General features: G+C 35.6%; 1 protein-coding gene across 1 annotated transcript in view; it reads left to right on the forward strand.

Moving 5' to 3' along the window:
• CAPZA1 (capping actin protein of muscle Z-line alpha subunit 1) overlaps positions 1–18,770 on the forward strand; it is a 42,713-nt gene that overhangs the window by 19,856 nt on the left and 4,087 nt on the right. Inside the window, exons 2-8 of the mRNA XM_005677884.3 lie at positions 2,450–2,513; positions 4,981–5,032; positions 6,222–6,285; positions 11,490–11,696; positions 14,895–14,974; positions 15,557–15,635; positions 18,375–18,446. Coding sequence (XP_005677941.1) covers positions 2,450–2,513; positions 4,981–5,032; positions 6,222–6,285; positions 11,490–11,696; positions 14,895–14,974; positions 15,557–15,635; positions 18,375–18,446 — 618 coding nt within the window. The remainder of the gene's footprint in view (positions 1–2,449; positions 2,514–4,980; positions 5,033–6,221; positions 6,286–11,489; positions 11,697–14,894; positions 14,975–15,556; positions 15,636–18,374; positions 18,447–18,770) is intronic.

Consider the following 18,770-nt stretch of genomic DNA (forward strand, 5'->3'; position numbering starts at 1 on the left):
TATTTTAGTCAACAGGAACTTAAAGTTGTTTGAAGGAAATGGAAGAAATCAACAGAGCATGCCTAACTGGAAAGTAGAGCTCAGTTTATTGTTAGATATACATGTTCCTCTTTGCCCCTTGTCAGTAAGTTGAATCAGCTTTATATTCATCACATGAGATATTAGGGAATTTTTAGTAGCCTCATAATGTGTTAGAATTATATGAGAGAGCCTTTGCGGTCAGTCCTGTTTCATTGCTAACATCATTATTACACACATACTTACACATATATAGATATCACTAAATGTTACTCCAGATTGTTGGGTGGTTTTCTTTCTATTATATAGGATCTTACATTCCTTGTTAAGATTCTCAAACAGCATTTACTTGTTAAGAAATGAGAGGTTGATTTATATACCAGATTAAATACATGGTTTTACCTTACCTTTAATGACAAAACTTTTTAAATGAAAATGTAGGGAAAAAAGGGAATGGGAAGAGACATAAATTAGTAATAGTTTAAGTTAGTAAGCGTGTCATCAGTGAACCAAAGGTTTTTTTTTTGCCAATTAAAAAAAAATACAGCATTAGTTTTTTTATTCGTATTATTTTTTAAATTTTGTTTATTTTATTTGGCTGTGCTGGATCTTTGTTGCTGCAAGCGAGATTTCTCTAATTGCAGTAAGCAGGGTAGGGGGCTACTCTCCAATTGGAGTGTGCAGGCTTCACATTGCAGTGGCTTCTCTTAATGCAAACCACAGACTCTAGGGCACAGGCTCAGTAGTTGTGATGCATAGGCTTAGTTGCCCTGTGGCATGTGGAATCTTTCAGGACCAGGGATTGAACCCTTGTCCCCTACATTGGCAGGCAGATTCTTAACCACTAGACCACCAGAGAGGTCCTTAAGCAGTTCTTGAAAAAAGGTGAAATGGTTCAAAAACATGAAAAAAAGTAAGATCAGAGGAAACCCAAAACACATTGAAGAAGAAAACTATTGTGGAAGTAGGGGCTTTTCTGGAGGACATCAATTTAAGGAGAAAGAAGGGAAGAACTCAGAACAACCTTGGAGTGGATTAGTTGTGGAATTGTTCTCTAAGCTTTCTGGACCACATGACTCCTCTTCTCATTCCCATTTGGGCTAAGCTGCAGACAGTAGCATTAGCCCTCAGAATATAGCATTGAGAATGAGCTTTGGGAGCATAGAGTCAGGGCAGTGCCCCAGGTAGCCTATGACCATAGGGTGCTCACTCAGAAGATAATCTGCTCACACAGTCTCAACACCAAGTCTACTATTTCCCTCCCCTACAATCAAGGAGATAAACTGCAGCTAAACAGAACAGGCAAACTAAAATAAATTCAAAGAGAAGCAATAGTACCATGAAAGAGAAGTACAAAAATCAACAGTATATCTAAATTCTTAGGAAACAGTCCATAGAACAAGACTTTAAAATAAGTATAGTTAATATCCTCAAGGAGACACAAGAGATTATTGCATGCACACACACAAAATATAAGTCTTGGAAGTTAAAATAGAATTGAATAGCAAAATGGACACAACTGAAGAGCATGCTAATGAGGTGAAAAATGCAGCTGAGGAATTCTCCCTACACAGGCATAAAATGACAGAAAAGATAAAACAGGAGAAAAAATTAGATACTCAGGTTAGACCCTAACATTTCAGCATCCATCTCTAATCAGAGTCCCAGTAACAGATTGGCAGTAGTGGGCAGGAGAGAAATTTAAAATGAATAATAGAATAAATATTTTCCACAGCATTCTTTAGGATGTTTAGTATAGTGTTGAATAGTTTAGGTGACAAGAATCATCTTTGTCTTACTTTTAAAATTAGTGACACTGCTTACGTTTCATCATTATTGAGTATGCTATAGAATATTGGTAGATAACCCTTCATAAAGTAAGTTCTATTCCTACTAAAAACTAGTAGTTGTGTTGTTGTATTATGATATTTGAACAGGTATTGAATTTTGTTTTTTCCAGCATGAGGTAAGGTGATCACGGGGTTTTGCTTCTTTAATTTGTAAGTTATATTGATTTATTAGTATTGAATCATCCTTGTATTGGGGTAAACACCATAACATAAATTGGTATAAAACCAATTTGCTAATGTTTTATTTAGTTTTGCTTAAGAGTTTATAAATGAAATAGGATTGTAGCTTTCTATTTTTGTGACTATAGTATATTTTGACCAAAATTGATTTTTCAGCTTTTTAAAAAAGAAAAATTCAGAAGTAGCAGCATGTATATCCCCAAATTAGAAAAAATCTGTATGGATAATAAACACTTTGAGATGTCTTGTGAAAGGAGAATCTGAAGGCTGCTAACCAGTAGGATTTAAACAGGAAATTATATTTCAAGGGATGTGATAAAAATTTTGTTGTCTGTTAATTCCTTCCCATCTTATATGCTACTCTTCATAATTCTTTTACTGTAAATTTTATTTCTCTTTAGGTACGCATAGCTGCTAAATTTATCACTCATGCACCGCCAGGGGAATTCAATGAAGTGTTCAACGGTGAGTAAAGATTAGTACTTAGTTATTTCAGACCCTCTTTAATCACTTACAAGCCCTGATTGAGTGTTTGCTATCTCTCTTAATCCTTACAACATTATAGCTATAGCTAAGGAAATCAGAATTCAAAGAGGTTAAAATAACTTATTCAATATCACCCTATTACCCAGCTGGTAAGTGTCAGAACAGGGATTTAAACCCAGATCTGCATCAAAAGCATGCTCTTAAGACCCTAGTATATTAGGATACCTATCTTATGTGAAAAAGATTTAAAGTAGTTCAGTATTGATCAATGTAGAAATAATATTAAATTTCATAGCTTCATATCTATCATTATAGATCATAGCTTAAATCTCTTCAGTGCTTTTATTCAAGAAGTGCCATAGTTTAGGACAGTTTTTAGAGCCATTGGGGCCAAACTGACTGTATCCAGAAAGCTTGTTAAATATACAGATTCCAGTGTTGTCGTCATCCTAAGATTAGTTAGATCTTGGTTGGAATGGGTAATCTGCTTTATCAGGTCCTTCAGGTGATTCTGACTCACAGCCAATTTGAGAACCACTATTCCAGTATATTTACAACCTTCCATACTATTTACTGTCTTAACACAGCTTACAGAATAAAAAATGTAAATGAGGCATTATAACTGTGTTAATGTCAATCATCATAATCCCATTTTAAGTTGTAAACTGATTCATCTTAAAATTCCCCTTGAGTAAAACCATCATCTTTGTGCATCTTGGTTCAGTTTCAGTTCAGTTCAGTCGCTCAGTCGTGTCCAACTCTTTGCCACCCCATGAATCGCAGCACGCCAGGCCTCCCTGTCCATCACCAACTCCCAGAGGTCACTCAGACTCGCGTCCATCGAGTCAGTGATGCCATCCAGCCATCTCATCCAGGGTCGTCCCCTTCTCCTCCTGCCCCCAATCCCTCCCAGCATTAGAGTCTTTTCCAATGAGTCAGCTCTTCGCACGAGGTGGCCAAAGTACTGGAGTTTCAGCTTTAGCATCATACCTTCCAAAGAAATCCCAGGGCCAAACATTTATTTTGAAATTCTACTTTTACATTAAAAGGTTACCTCCTTAGTTAGGGGAACTGTATGATGTTCATTTGCACCTGGCTCAGAGCTCCACAAATTGTGGAACAATCAATAATCTCCACTGGTAAAATTAATGATGCAGAGGAAAAACAACTAAGAGAAATATGAATGTTATTTACAAGGAGTAAAATAACACAAAAGAAGTAAATCAAGACTTTCTTCTTTATGACTTGTTTTGAATATTTGAGCACTAACAAGGAAAACAAATGCAGCCTTTCTTTGCCTAGTCTGTCTTTCCATATTGACCGAGTGTAAATTTTCAACAACAGAGCTTTTAGAAATTCTCCAGCAACTTGAACTTTAACTGATTAGCTCAGATAAATTCTTGACTTAAAAATTAGTGGCCTTTATAAAACAAGTACTTTGTTTTACTTCTGACAAATGTACTTTATAGGAATATCATAAGAATAATTGATACCAAAGCATTAGATTAAGAATTGGCAAGCTACTTATGACATGACAGCTGGTTTTTATTGTAATGCTACACATTGACCTCTGCCAGCCCCTTCTTTCAGAAGCTCTAAGAGTCAATTGCCTTTGCCTTATAATTAGCCTTCTCTCTTGGTGGACTACAGTGCATGTTTTCGCAAAGGATCGAATGTGACTGAGCAACTGAAAACACACACACACACTTGGAGTTAATTCTTGGTAGTTTCTTAGTAACAAGAACCCTCCTCTTCCAAAGGAGAAGTGACTGGACTCTTGACACAGAGCTTTTTGAAAAGATTGTAGGCCCTGCATTAGATGCTCCGAGGAAAATATGTTCAGCAGTTTCGCTGCCACTGACTGAATTGTGCCCAGCTCTTTTGGTCTGTTACAGAAAAAGCCTACAATTAATCTATTTTAAAAGGATTCTTTAGATATAAATTATCAGTCCTAACTTTAACTTTCTATAAACCATGTTTTTCATTTGCTATAATCAAACTCCACGAGAGTTTATTGTTGGATTATTATATCACAAATCTATGCAAAGCTGTGAACATTATTAACATCTGTTTGTGTATGTATATTTTTAGAATATCAACATGTATAGTGATACATACATAAATAGTGAAGTCACTCAGTCATGTCCGACTCTCTGCGACGCCATGGACAGTAGCCAATCAAGCTCCTCCATTCATGGGATTCTCAAAGGAAGAATACTGGATTGCCATTTCCTTCTCCAGGGGATCTTCCCAACCCAGGGATCAAACCCAAGTCTCCTGCATTATAGGCAGATGCTTTACTGTCTGAGCCACCAGGGGGTATCCATAACTAATCTTGCAAAGCCTGATTTTCTAGAAATCTAATCTAGAAATCTGCTAAAATTTCTCGTTTGCCTTCTATTGAACATTTGAATTTTAACATCTTTAACATTGTTTTCCTCCTCAGATGTCCGGCTACTACTTAATAATGATAATCTCCTCAGGGAAGGGGCGGCACAGTATGTATCTTTCTAAATCCACTTACTTGTTATTGTAATATTGGGTAAACTATGTTGATAATAAACTAGTACCCTGAAAACAGTTTAAAATACTTCAAAATAAAGCAATTGTTTTATTTTGTTTTTTTTTTTTAGTTGTTTTTCTCCCCCTTGGAGAAAACATGTTCCCTCCAAACATTATTTTTTTTAAAGTTTATTATGTTTGGTCTTATTTTGATTTTTGCTCAGATATTTTTTCTCTGCTCAACAGAATTTAATGTTAGCTATTACATTTTCTTCTGTAGTTCTTTTTGTTCATGCTGAATTTTTTTTATAACTGCCAGTTGTAGAAAGATTAGGCTGGTACTAAGTGATGATGTTTCTCACATTGCCAAGAATAGCAGATGCTGAGAAAGTACCTTAATAGAGTTAACCAAAGAATAATTACATGATTATTCTATCCAATCATTGATTTAGAATATCATTTTCATTTTGTCCTTGTCCTCAAAAACATTAAATTGGTGGTTGGTTGGTTGATTTTCTTGTCTCTTTTAAATCTTAAACACTGTCTAGCTTTTAGGGCCTCCTGTTCTCTGGCTTTATCACTACTCTGCTTTAGTCCTGAGTACAAAGTGCTCTTTCAGTTACTGTCTATCCACCTGGCCCACAATTCCTTCGTAAAGAAGAAACCAGAGTTGGATAATGACTGAGCAGAGGTGGGGTGGGGAGATGGAACAAGTGTTTTTTAGATGCAGAGCAACAAATAATTGTTATAAAGGCATTTGGTGTGATATATAATTGGTTTAGATTTTAGCTGTAGAAAATATTTTTAAGAACTGCTGCTTGGGAAATAATCTTCTGCCCTGTCCAATAATGTTGTTTTTTTTTTTAAATTCATTTTGGGACCAGATTCTGCAAACCTAAAATTTGCACAGAATCACTATAATGTCCATAATGAATGATAGCCCAGTTACATATTCTCTTTCACTGTTCTGTGAACTACCTTCCCCCCATCCCCCACCCACCCCCGCTGTGCGACATGGCATGCAGGATTGTAGTTCCCCAACTGGGGATCGAACCCATGCCCCCTGCAGTGGAAGCATGGAGTCCTAACCACTGGACTGCCAGGGAATTCCCTGAACTACCTTTTATACTTACTTATGTATAATTGGTTTTTCTCCCTCTTCTTCCTTTTAAAAAACCAAAACAGTGCATTTGCCCAGTATAACATGGATCAGTTCACGCCTGTGAAGATAGAAGGATATGAAGATCAGGTAACAATTATTTCTGTTAGATAGACTGTGCGGGGAAGGTAGTAGAAATACTGTAAAACAGATGTCTGAAGATAAGATGCTGAGTAAACTCATGTCTTAGCTTTTGTAAATATTCTACGTATTAGGAAATTCTTCCTCCCTCTGAAAATAGGAGTTTATTTGAAGAGAGAATTGTCCTTAACAAAAGAACAATGCAAGTAAAAGGAATTAAGTTTTACATAAGCTTTCCAGCTGTCTCTAATTCTCCTTGGTAAGGATAACAGAAGACATTATATTTAATAGGAAAACAAGGATTCCTGTTCAGATACAGGAACAAAGTAAATACATATTCCCCTTTTTTCCCACAGTTATTAACATTACATGACAGGGCTTTTCAGATTCATTAATGTACACTTCAAAGGTAGTATGGCATCAAATGACAGATGCCTTTTCACAGTCTGAATCCCCTTTGAACCCACAAGTCCAAAGAATTTATCTTAGGAAATAAGTATATAAATGTGTAAAAAAGATTATTTGAAGCAAGGTTTATGATAGTGAAAAACTGGGAGCAGTCTAAATGTCCAATATTAAATTAAATATCTGTAGGCCAAAATCCTGTGTAACCATCAAAAACTGATAGAAATACTGAACTGGAAATATGTTTATGATATATTAAGCTAAAACATGAAGCAGCAGGTAGCGTTGTGCTAGTTTATTTTTTAAATAAATATTTAAATGAACAATTGTATTAGAATTTGCATCTTAAATTTTGTGAAAGGTACATCTTTATGTGCCATTAAGAAAGTGAAAATACTGTCAATTAAATTATGACAGTTTTAAGATGCTGTCACTGTAAGATACATCCTATTTTATGAAATGTTAAATCATGAGGGGAATGTATACATCTTAAGAGTCAGAAATAAAAGTAATAAGAAAGAAAAGAAATAAAGTATTATATAGATGTGCATAGAAATTGAAATGTGGGAAAATACATACCAAAATGTTAACTCTCTATGTTGGGATCACAGGATTACTATAATTTGTTTTGTTTGTTGTTTTTTATTTGTTTTGGTTTATATTTGTGCTTATCTTTTTCAATGAAAATAGATTAATTATAAGTATAAAAGACAAGAAAATACTGGGTTTTTTACTTTACAAGTATACTTTACAACTTTATAAGTTTACAAGTTTTTTTACTTTACAAGTATTTTCTTTATACTTTACAAGTATAAAGACAAGAAAAGACAAGAAAAATAAATGATAACTATTTCTTACAGTTGATATTGTATACTTTACTAATAACAGCAGAATTATTGAAATAATGAGTAAGGTCTGTTTGCAGATACATGATATAAGAACAGTCCCATATACATGTGGTAGCCAGGTTAAAAATGTAGTCAAAAAGAGATCACATTCTTAGCCACAACAACACATTACCTAGACATAAAAGGAAAATGTGGAAAGACATTTGAGTTAATAAAGTAGATGCCATCACTGCATATAATAGGAAATCAGCTGCAGTGGGTTAACGTAATAGAGACTTTTTGTCACATAAGAAGACCAGAGGTAATATTTAGAGATATTATGGCAGCTCCCTCCTGCAGGAGGGCATGGCAACCCACTCCAGTATTCTTGCCTTGAGAATCCTATGGACAGAAGAGCCGGGTGGGCTAGAGTCCATATGGCCACACAGAGTTGGACATGACTGAAGCAACTTAGCATGCGTGCAGGCACACACAGCGGCTCCATATCATTGGAGACCCAAGTTGCTTCTAGCTCTCATTGTGCCATCCTTATGTATGGTTTTCATTATTGTGGTCTCAAAATAGCTGATCCATCTCTGCTGTCTGAATCTAAGTTCCAGGAAGGAAGAAGGAGGAAGGTGCAAGAGGTGCTATTTTCTGTTCCAGAAGCAACTTCCACTGATAAATTATTGCCAGAATGCATATCACTTTATCATTTTGAGAAGTGTTGTCTTTTTAGTTGGACACATGGCCTTGAAAAACCTTTAAGATTCTGTTAGTAAGGAAAAGGGAGAAGAATGGATATTGGATAGGAACTAGCAAGAGTCTGTCATGCGGTTTTTATATACCTACCCCCACACATTTTAATCAGAGAAATAAATGGAAAATTAAATAGACTTAAATGCCACATTTCAGAAAAAATATAAAAAGTGTCTCTGAATAAGAAAAATAATATGGGAAGCTTTTTCAAATAGGTTCCATACAATTCCTATGAAAATTGCTATAGACCATACAGGATTGTTCTGATCAAGAACAGCAACGAAGGTAGATTAATGCCAGCAAACATAAAGACATAAAGAAATGATAGTAGAGACTTAATCTAGGTACTGTAAAACAGAAGAGGAAATAATTGATTAAATGTATAAGATTAACCTTAAGTTTGATTTCCAAAGCCAACTATATACCTAGATTAATTCCAAATGTAGTTTAAAGGTTAACTAATTTTTTTTAATTACTTATTTATTTATTTTTGGCTGTGATTGGTCATCATTGCTGTGCCAGGGCTTTCTCTAGTTGTGGAAAGTGGGGGCTTCTGTCTAGTTGCAGTGTGCAGGCTTCTTGTGGTGGCTTCTCTTGTTTTGGAGCACAGGCTTTAGGCACTTGGGCTTCAGTAGTTGTGGCACACAGGCTTAGTTGCCCTGAGGCATGTGGGACCTTCCTGGACCAGGGATCGAACCAGTATCCCCTGCATTGCAAGGTGGATTCTCAACCACTAGACCACTGCTGCTGCTAAGTCGCTTCAGTCGTGTCCGACTCTGTGCGACCCCATAGACGGCAGCCCATCAGGCTCCCCCGTCCCTGGGATTCTCCAGGCAAGAACACTGGAGTGGGTTGACATTTCCTTCTCCAATGCATGAAAGTGAAAAGTGAAAGTGAAGTTGCTCAGTCGTGTCCGACTTTCGGCGACCCCGTGGACTGCAGCCTACCAGGCTCCTCCATCCATGGGATTTTCCAGACAAGAATACTGGAGTGGGGTGCCATTACCTTCTCCACTAGGGAATCCTAAAGGTTAACTAATTTTTAAACATAAAAATTTAGTAGGAAATGACAAGAGATTCATACCTTGAATAATGATGAAATATTTTAAAAGTTAGAAAGTATTTTTTACTTCTACAAAATAAAAAGGTTTTAAAAATAAAATTTTAAAGGGAGAAAATACATACCTTAAACATTAATAAAAAGGTTATTCAAGTACCCTAGGATGATGTCAAGAGTTCAGTAGATAAATGAGCAACAAATATGAACCAGCTTAACTCAACTGGAAAATACAAAGCAAACTTTAAAAGTGTTAAATCATCTACTAATAGTAATTAAGGAAGTACAAATTAAAATTTTAATGTGAATGTGTTTGCCTTTGAGTTACAAAAGTTGTAAAATTGTAATGAGAAAGCTTTATGAAGGTAAGACTAACGAAATTGTCTTATGTATGGTTCCTACTATTATAAACAAGGTTTTTTAAAGATAGGTTGTGATAAGGATAGAAATCTCAAGAGTAGGAATTATTTTCAAATAATTTTCTTTTTTTAAAGAGACTTTATTTTTAAATAGTAACTGTGTCAGAAGACAAGTTAGGGGGAAATATGTGGAATTCAAAACCCAGGCAAAAGGATAATCTCCCTGTAGTTCAACTAGAAAAAGACAAAGACTCGGTAGAAAAGTGGGCAAAGGTTAGGTACAAATAGTTCACCAAAGTGAAAATACAAAAGACCTCTTTTTTTTTTTTAATTTTTATTTTTACTTTATTTTACTTTACAATACTGTATTGGTTTTGCCATACATTGACATGAATCCACCACGGGTGTACATGCGCTCCCAAACATGAACCCCCCTCCCACCTCCCTCCCCACAACATCTCTCTGGGTCATCACCGTGCACCAGCCCCAAGCATGCTGTATCCTGCGTCGGACATAGACTGGCGATTCGATTCGATTCTTACATGATAGTATACGTGTTACAATGCCATTCTCCCAAATCATCCCACCCTCTCCCTCTCCCTCTGAGTCCAAAAGTCCGTTACACACATCTGTGTCTTTTTTGCTGAAAAGACCTCTTTTTTAAGGGGAAAAGAAATGCAGGTTAAGATTTCTACTGATGATGAGCTTGTAACTTGGTATAGCATTCTATGATAGAGGGCAGTTTGTCAGTCTCTATCAAAATTATGAATGTGTTTACCCTTGACCCAGTTGTCCTGTTTCAGGGAATTTATAGCACAGGTTTGCTTGGCACATGTACATAACTTGTACATAAAAGGACATTTGTTGCAGTATTGTTCATAACAGCAAAAGATTAGAAACTACCCAAGCTATCCATTAATAGGAGACTAGTTGAATACATTTTTGTATATCTATACAATGGAATCATACATAGCTGTAACAAAAAACAAGGAAGTTCCATAAGCACTAATACGGAAAGATTGCCTAGATACATCAAATTTAAAAAGAGAAAGTACAGTATAGAATTCTAGTTTTGTTTAAAAGAAAGGGGTAGAGAATTAGCATACACTTGTATTCATTAAAAAATAAAAGAAACACCGAAAGAATCATCTAACTCAGCACTGCTATTGCGGCAGGAAAGCAGCCATAGACAATACAAAAAAAAAAAAAACAACAAGCAGGGCTGTATTCAACAAACTTTATTTACAAAAACAAATGGCACCTCATACATAGCTTGCCAAAGAACTCTTGCTCTAAATTAATAAAATCAGTTACCTTTGTGGGGAAGGGGGAATATGTTGGGAATTTGGTGAATGGTAGATAGAGGTGAGAAAAAGATTTCACTTTATATTAATTATTTTTTCACTTTTGAATCATATGATTGACTGTATTACCTATTTTAAATGCTAAGTGTAATGACTGGAAGAAATTCGTGAAATACTTGAAAAACAAATGCAGAAGTGTACTTTTAAGTTATTATTAGTTGTATGTATGCATAGGTTGTATATTAATCATATAGATTGTATATTATAGAAACCAAAATGTGAAGGATATTGTTAGGATGGGGGAAATGTCAGTTTAGAGTTGACTTACCCCAAAGATCATATTTTTATAAAAATAAAAATACAGGTTGATTGAAAAATTTATGAAAGAGCAATCTGACTAAACGAAGAGTTAATCGCCTCTAGAATTTTTGTTTGTTTTGTAAAGTGTGACAAGAACTGTCTTTTTTTTACAGTTACTTAACTTTGTAATTATTCTTTGGAAGGTCTTAATTACAGAACACGGTGACCTGGGTAATAGCAGATTTTTAGATCCAAGAAACAAAATTTCCTTTAAGTTTGATCACTTACGGAAAGAAGCAAGTGACCCCCAGCCAGAAGAAGTAGACGGAAGTCTGAAGTCTTGGAGAGAATCCTGTGACAGTGCTTTAAGGGCCTACGTGAAAGATCATTATTCCAACGGCTTCTGTACTGTTAAGTATCTGCCTGCTTCATTATTAGAGTTTTATTTCTTATATTTACCTTATCATTTGGAGGCTTTGGCCAGCCACAGACATCTCTTCTTAGTTACAGTCTCTTCTGCATTTTATTCCCTAAATTATTTTTGAAAGGAGTATAAATAGGACATTTTATATGGAAAATTCTTTCTTAAAATCCTAGTGCATAAAAATTTATTTATTTACTTATTTTTAATTTTTTTGGCCATGCCACAATACTTGCAAGATCTTAGTTCTCCCACCAGGGATTGAACCCAGACCACGCCAATGAAAGCACCAGGTCCTAACCACTGGACCACCAGGGAGGTCCCTAGTGCATAAAAATTTTAAATGTCAGTGAATCCTACTTCACATCTGTCTTATTTAAGAAATAGCCTTACACTCATCAAAAAGAACTTTTTACAAAGCTACTTCTACATAAGTGATTTAATTGGATAGTCAAACTATTTGAACCAAACAGCTCTTTAGAAATTAAAGGTAATTTTAACTTTCTTTTAATATCTTTTGGTGGGGAAAAAAAGATAAATTTTGTTCTAACAATTTTCCCTTTGTAAAATTTTGACATTTTTAAGAAAAATGTTGGTTAGATTATTAATGCATAATGCTATACATAAATGCTGGTTATCATTATGATTGTTTTTCTTATTTTTTGTTTTTAAAAAATAGAAAAAACACATTATGATAGATAAGCACAGAACTCAATTTTGGAACCTAGTATGGCAAGGAGAGACATGACACACACACTTTTTTAGAAAATTGGCTTTTCATTCTTAATATACTTTCAACTTATCATTTGTTACCTATTCGAAATTTTTCACTACTCATTTCTTAACTTGGAGAGCTTCCACACTGAGTAACCCCACCATGTCCTTTTCTCACTTCTCTTAGCTAAAAAATGAGCTACAGAAAGTATTCTAACAGTGTCTACTGTTTTATATCCTCAGCTGTTCTGCTTAGAAATTCTTAATTTTATCTCGATAGTCCTTGGTATTTTTCTGTATGCAGTTTACCCTTGAACAGTGCAGTGGTTGGGATAACCAACCTATTGTGCAGTTGAAAATTTGAGTATAATTTATAGGAGGCCCTCCATGTCCAAGGTCCTTTTGTATCCACAGTTCTTCATCCCACCACAGATTCAACCAATGGTAGATTATGTAACACTGTAGTATTTACTGTTGAATAAAATAGTAGTTCAAACCCATGTTGTTCAAGGATCAGTGGTACTGTGTTCCAAAACTTCCCTGTTGTCCTTAGACAGGCATCTCCTCCCTCACATTTTAAAAGGATTAAGAATTACATGAAATCTTTCTATTTCTCTTCTTTTCCACATTCAGAAATCTTTCTTTCATGTACTTCCATCTGAGGAAGAAGGATCCGTGTTCTTGATTTCATACAGTCCTGTCTACTTCAAGATGTCTAATTGTAACTTCATTTTCTCTTCTGATAAATAGTTCTCTTTACCTAGAAATATTTTTATTTCTCCTGTGCTTAAGTAGGGTGGGAGGGAGGACATTTCTTTAGTCAAAATAGTAATTCCTGCAAGTTACTTCTCTTCCTTCTCTTTCCACTTTCCCCTTCCTCCCTTTCTTCTATCTCTCCCTTCCCTCATCTCTCTCCCTCTCTACTGTACAAGCAAACCAGGCAGCATTCTGCTCCGACTAGTGCCATCCTCATTACTTAGCCACTTCTTGACTTTATGAATTTTGACTTCAGTCCCTACTCTACAGAAACTGCTGTCCGAGGTGGACTAATGGTTCCTGAATTACCTGACCCAGTGTCCTTTTCTTGGTCCTTGACTTTTGTATGGCATTTCACACTGAGGCCAGTCAGCTACTTCTAGAAATTATCTTTCCTTAGACTGCTATGTCAGTACCTTCTAATTATTCCTTTTTTAAAAAAGTTTCTATTTATTTATTTTTTGGCTACACTGGGTCCTAGTTGTGGTACACAGGATCTTCAGTTGCGGCATGTGGAATCTGGTTCCCTGACAAAGGATTGGACCCAGGCCCCCTGTATTGGGAGCAGAAGTCTTAGCCAATGGTCCACCAGGGAAGTCTCCCTATAGTTATTCTTATTCTGTCTCTACTTATTTCTTGTCCTCCCCCTTACGTTTGTAAATGTAGACGTTCCCCATCACTGTATTTCTCTTTCTCAAAAACTTATAGTTTATTTAATGTAGGGGAGGTTGTAGAATTTGGTGTCAGACAGCCTGTGAATTTGGGTTCTACCTTAGCCACTTTCTGAATGACCTTGGGCAAAAAGCTCTACGAACTTCAATTTTATCATCTAGACATAACAGTGTGTTCCACTATATTTATTAGAGCAAAAGGAAAATAAATATAAAAATGTTTTGTGAACTGTAAAAAAGGCTTTTATTGTTTCTTTTCCTTGGTGATCACATTTTTGTTCATTTCTCCTACACTAAGGAACAGTTGGTGTTTCCAACTCCTAGCTGGACATCTCTAGCTGAACTTTCCAATTTGTTAATGACACCAGTCTTTCTCTAGGCATCCAAGCATACAAATAGTTTGGTACTTTCCTTTCTCTTGCCCTTGATTTGCAATATATTGCCAGAATTTTGACTTGTGCATCCTTATATTCATTGATAGGACCCTAATTTAATGCCTAAATTAATTCTGTGACCGCCTAACTTGAACTTTTCTCAGGTTTTACCCTGTTTGCCAGTATTGATTATTCTCCCAAAATAACAGTTCTGGTCATGTTGTTTTGGTTTCTGTCCACTGCATGTAGAATAAAGTCCAGTCTTCTTACCTTACATCTACTACCACATGACTTAAGTCTAATCCTGTATTATCTCCCGCAGTTCCACCTCATACACATCCTCTGACCTGATGGAACCAGTTACCATTTAGTCATTCATGGATCAGCCCTCTGTTTCCTCCCTGAACTGCTTATTCATCTTTATTCTCCATCTCTCCTTATCATAATCTCATCTGTCTTGTAAAGCCCATTCTAACTGGCACCTCTCTTGCACCCTAAACCAGGAGTAGTATTTCCTTCCGTATTCATTGTATCACTGTCTGCCCTAGACCTTAACATGTGGTTTGTGTTCCTATTCCATGAATTCTTGTAAGTATGTAAGCTCACTGCTTTTGTATAGTATTTGTTGCTTCAATATGTTTTCAAGAATCTAACTTTTTTTTTTAACAATAGGTTTATGCTAAAACTATAGATGGGCAACAGACCATTATTGCATGTATTGAAAGCCACCAGTTTCAGCCTAAAAACTTCTGGTAAGAAAGTAGATATTCTCTTCTTTTTTAATCTATATGTTTATATAGAAAGGAAACCAAATCAGCAGATGAGACTTGGTTTTATATCTAACTAGATTAGAATAAGTTATTTGTTCCCTACCGCAGAGTGAGGCATTTGGATGTGATCATTTAGATTTCTTTTAATTCTAAGATTTGATAATTTATCTTTTAAATATTGCTGTTACATTGAGTGAAAATAACTGATTAATAAAGTAGCCTGTGGAAAGTCTGAGTTTTACTTGGGTTTGTTTAATAATATTTGAGTTATTGCATAACTCAGTGGCCTATCCATGTGTTTGTGGAAAAGCTTCCCATGAGCAGAATAGGCATGGTTTTCTACTCCCAAGATAAAAAGAATGAAAAGTGAAAGTCAAATAACTTAGGGAAAGCTTATGATTAGGCCGCTTGGATACAAAACTTACATTTGAGTGGATAGAGCCTTGGATTTATCAAACTGGAAATGACTTGTTTCTGTTTTTCTTCTTTCCCAAATTCTCTGCCTCAGTGTCAGACCACCTCTTTCTTACTGCTAATTCTACGGTTATATGTGTGTTTCCATAGGAATGGTCGCTGGAGATCAGAATGGAAGTTCACCATCACACCACCTACAGCCCAGGTGGTTGGAGTACTTAAGATTCAGGTGAGATCCAAATATGTTAATAGGCCATGTTAAAACATCACATCTTTAAAACAAACGTGGAAGTTGATATTTGCTCTGACATTAGAAATAAGGAACAACTATCTGTAGATGCAAAGGGAGCTAGATGGTAAATAGAAACGGAGGTCTCCTTCCCGGGGAAGTGCTGTAGTTAAACAGAGCTCTTCTGGCTTGATAAAGGACAGTCATGTGACATATACTGCTTGCTTGTTATTTTTGTCTTTCAAAAGTAACCTAAGATCTTCCCAAGAATTATCAAATAGCAGTTCTAGAAAAGAAGAAAATAACTAGTTATTAAGAAATGACTATATAGCAGCTACTGTAACTTACTTAGAGTCTTTTATGTAGCTCTAAATGTCTACATATATTTGCTAACTCTTAGCTCTGAAGAAAGCTTCATAAATGGACTTGTTTTATTTATTTATTTACATTTATAGTTACTATAGGTTTTCAACCAAATAAATAAAACAGGAATAGAGAGAATGGCCAAGTGTGATTAACCAAGCAGAGTAGAGTTCTAATGCTGGTGTCGGGACATCCCCCCAGGTGAAGAAGGAGCTTATTACCTCATTTGATACCTAGCTAGATTGAAGTCTTCTGATCCTAAAAAATTTGACTTTCAGAATTCATGGTGATTTAATTCTTGAGCCTAACTAACTCTAAAGTCAGATTAAACAGTTACTGATAACTAAGAAAGTCAATACCTAATTTAGCTGTGTTACAACTCTTGCTTTAATAACAGTTAGCAGGAGTTGCCTTTTTTAATGGTATAATTTAATCAAAACATACATGGTAGATGTCATCTATAACCACTTTTTTCATACATACCTATTACTTCCTGCTACAAGTAGCTGCACCTCTCTTCTTGGGAGATTTTCCTAACTGCAGGAGCATGTCCAACTCAGCTAAGGCAAGCTGGAAGTGTTATGCAGCTCTGGCACAGCCCTTAGTGCCATTCAAAAGTTGTCGGGAAATATGCCAGCTTCTTCACCCCTCAGGTGGGACAGCTCTAAAGCATGTTCTGCATAGTCTTCCAAAATCCAGTGCTTGGCAGCTGTGATGTGCTCATTAGTGCACCTGATACTTCCTTGCCTTCTGTATCTCACTTCCTCAGTCCTTACTAGTGCTTCCTGAGACTACCCGAAATAAACTATTAACTCTCAGATCTTTATCCTGGGGTCTGCTGCTGGGGGAACCCAACCTAAGATAATACATTGTTCTATATCTGTTGACTGTGTCTGTGCTCTAGACTTCTTGTAAGTATGGCATCAGCATTATTAACCTGGCAGCTTACTATAAATTTATACAAAGAAATTTATTTTCCTTCTAGAAGAAAATAAATTACTTGTGTTTCAGTTTTGCCAAGGCAAACCTGTAAACTAAGCACACATCACAAAAGTTTCTGATAAAACTTTTACAGTAGGACCCAGTACCCAGACCTGATTTAAGCCTTTTTTTTCTTTTTCTTTAATGAATGAGTCTGTGCATTTTATTGTATTTATTTTTTGGCCACACTGTGCCACAGGTGGGACTTGGTTCCCTGACCAGGGATCAAACCCATGCCGCCTGTACTAGGAGCACAGAGTCTTAACCACTGGACTACCGGGGCACTCCAGGACTTCATCTATACCTTTTAACCATGAGCTCTCTGATCACACTTTGAGGAAAGGCTTATTACTTCTTTTATGTCTTTTAAAAATCAGAGTAAGAGTTATTTGGACATGTCATTAGGATATTTAACCCTTGGTTATTCTATAAGCAAAAGGATAGCTCCGGGAAGACAGTTTCTAAGGATTTAAGTTGATGATAGTCATGTTGACATTTTTATTAGCAGATGAAACCTAGAAAAGGTTTTGTTAATTTTGGTGACTGTGACTGAACCTGTCTTGTAAATTGCTAAAACTTCCCAAGCCATACACCTAGTTGAATTGTTAGTTTGTCTCTTGGATAACCCTCTTTTTTGCTAACTGTTATCATAATTGTAGTATCCACTTTGCCTTACATCCTCAGGACTGCCTTTAAAAAAAAAAAAAGCTTTTAATTTTATATTGGAGTATAGCTGATTAACAGTGTTGTGATAGTTTCAGGTGTACAACTGAAGGGACTCAGCCATACATATACATGTATCTGTTCCCCCCCAAACTTCCCTTCCATCCAGGCTGCCACATAACACTGAGCAGAGTTCGCTGTGCTATACAGTAGGTTCAGGACTGCTTTTGTCTTACTTATTTTTGTAGCCTGATTTACCAATAGAATATTTGTTTTTCAATCCTGTCTTTAATCCTCAGTTTCCTGTACCTGGTCAGATCCGCTTAATCAAAACTGATGATATTATATATGGAGAGATGTGTAAAAGATTAGGACCCATTAAAATTTCTTGGTTTTCACACAGAAAAACTAATGTTAAATGACTTTAATACTTTTCAGAGCGTAATCTTATTTATGATCTTTCTATTCACAGTGCCAAGCACAGTGTCTGGAATGCAATAAGCACATAGTAAAGGTTTATTAACTAATAATCAGTTTTTCCTGCTAAGTAAAGAGAATTCTTAAATTTAAGTGTTCTGTGAATTTTAAGCACCAATATAAATTACCATTGGCCATACTAATTGTTTGCTCAGAGTTGGTGAGATTGAGGGTGACTGAAGGCATGGATTTGTGCTCTAAGCAGTAAGTTTCTATGTGCTCTAAGCACTTACATTTCTTAACTTTCTTGCACAGGTTCACTATTATGAAGATGGCAATGTTCAGTTGGTTAGTCATAAAGATGTACAGGATTCAGTAACTGTTTCGGTGAGTGTGGAATATTTAATATATGTCTCACTTGTGTCTAGTTTCTCTTTTAGATCTTTTGATCCTGAGTACTGATTCTGCCACTAGAAATGTAGGTTGTTTTCATTGCTTTGATTTTGGCAGCTTATTTTTTTTTAAGAACTTTATAAAAGACCTTATTTTCTTGTTTTTAACTTTTATTGAGTATAGTTGATTTACAATGTTGTGTTCAAGTATATAGCAAAGTTATTCATATATATATACACACACACATATATATATACACATACCTACTTATATTTTTTAGATTCTTTTCCATTATAGATTATTAAAAGATATTGAATA

Source organism: Capra hircus, chromosome 3 (assembly GCF_001704415.2).
Source record: "Capra hircus breed San Clemente chromosome 3, ASM170441v1, whole genome shotgun sequence".
NCBI classification, from domain to species: domain Eukaryota; kingdom Metazoa; phylum Chordata; class Mammalia; order Artiodactyla; family Bovidae; genus Capra; species Capra hircus.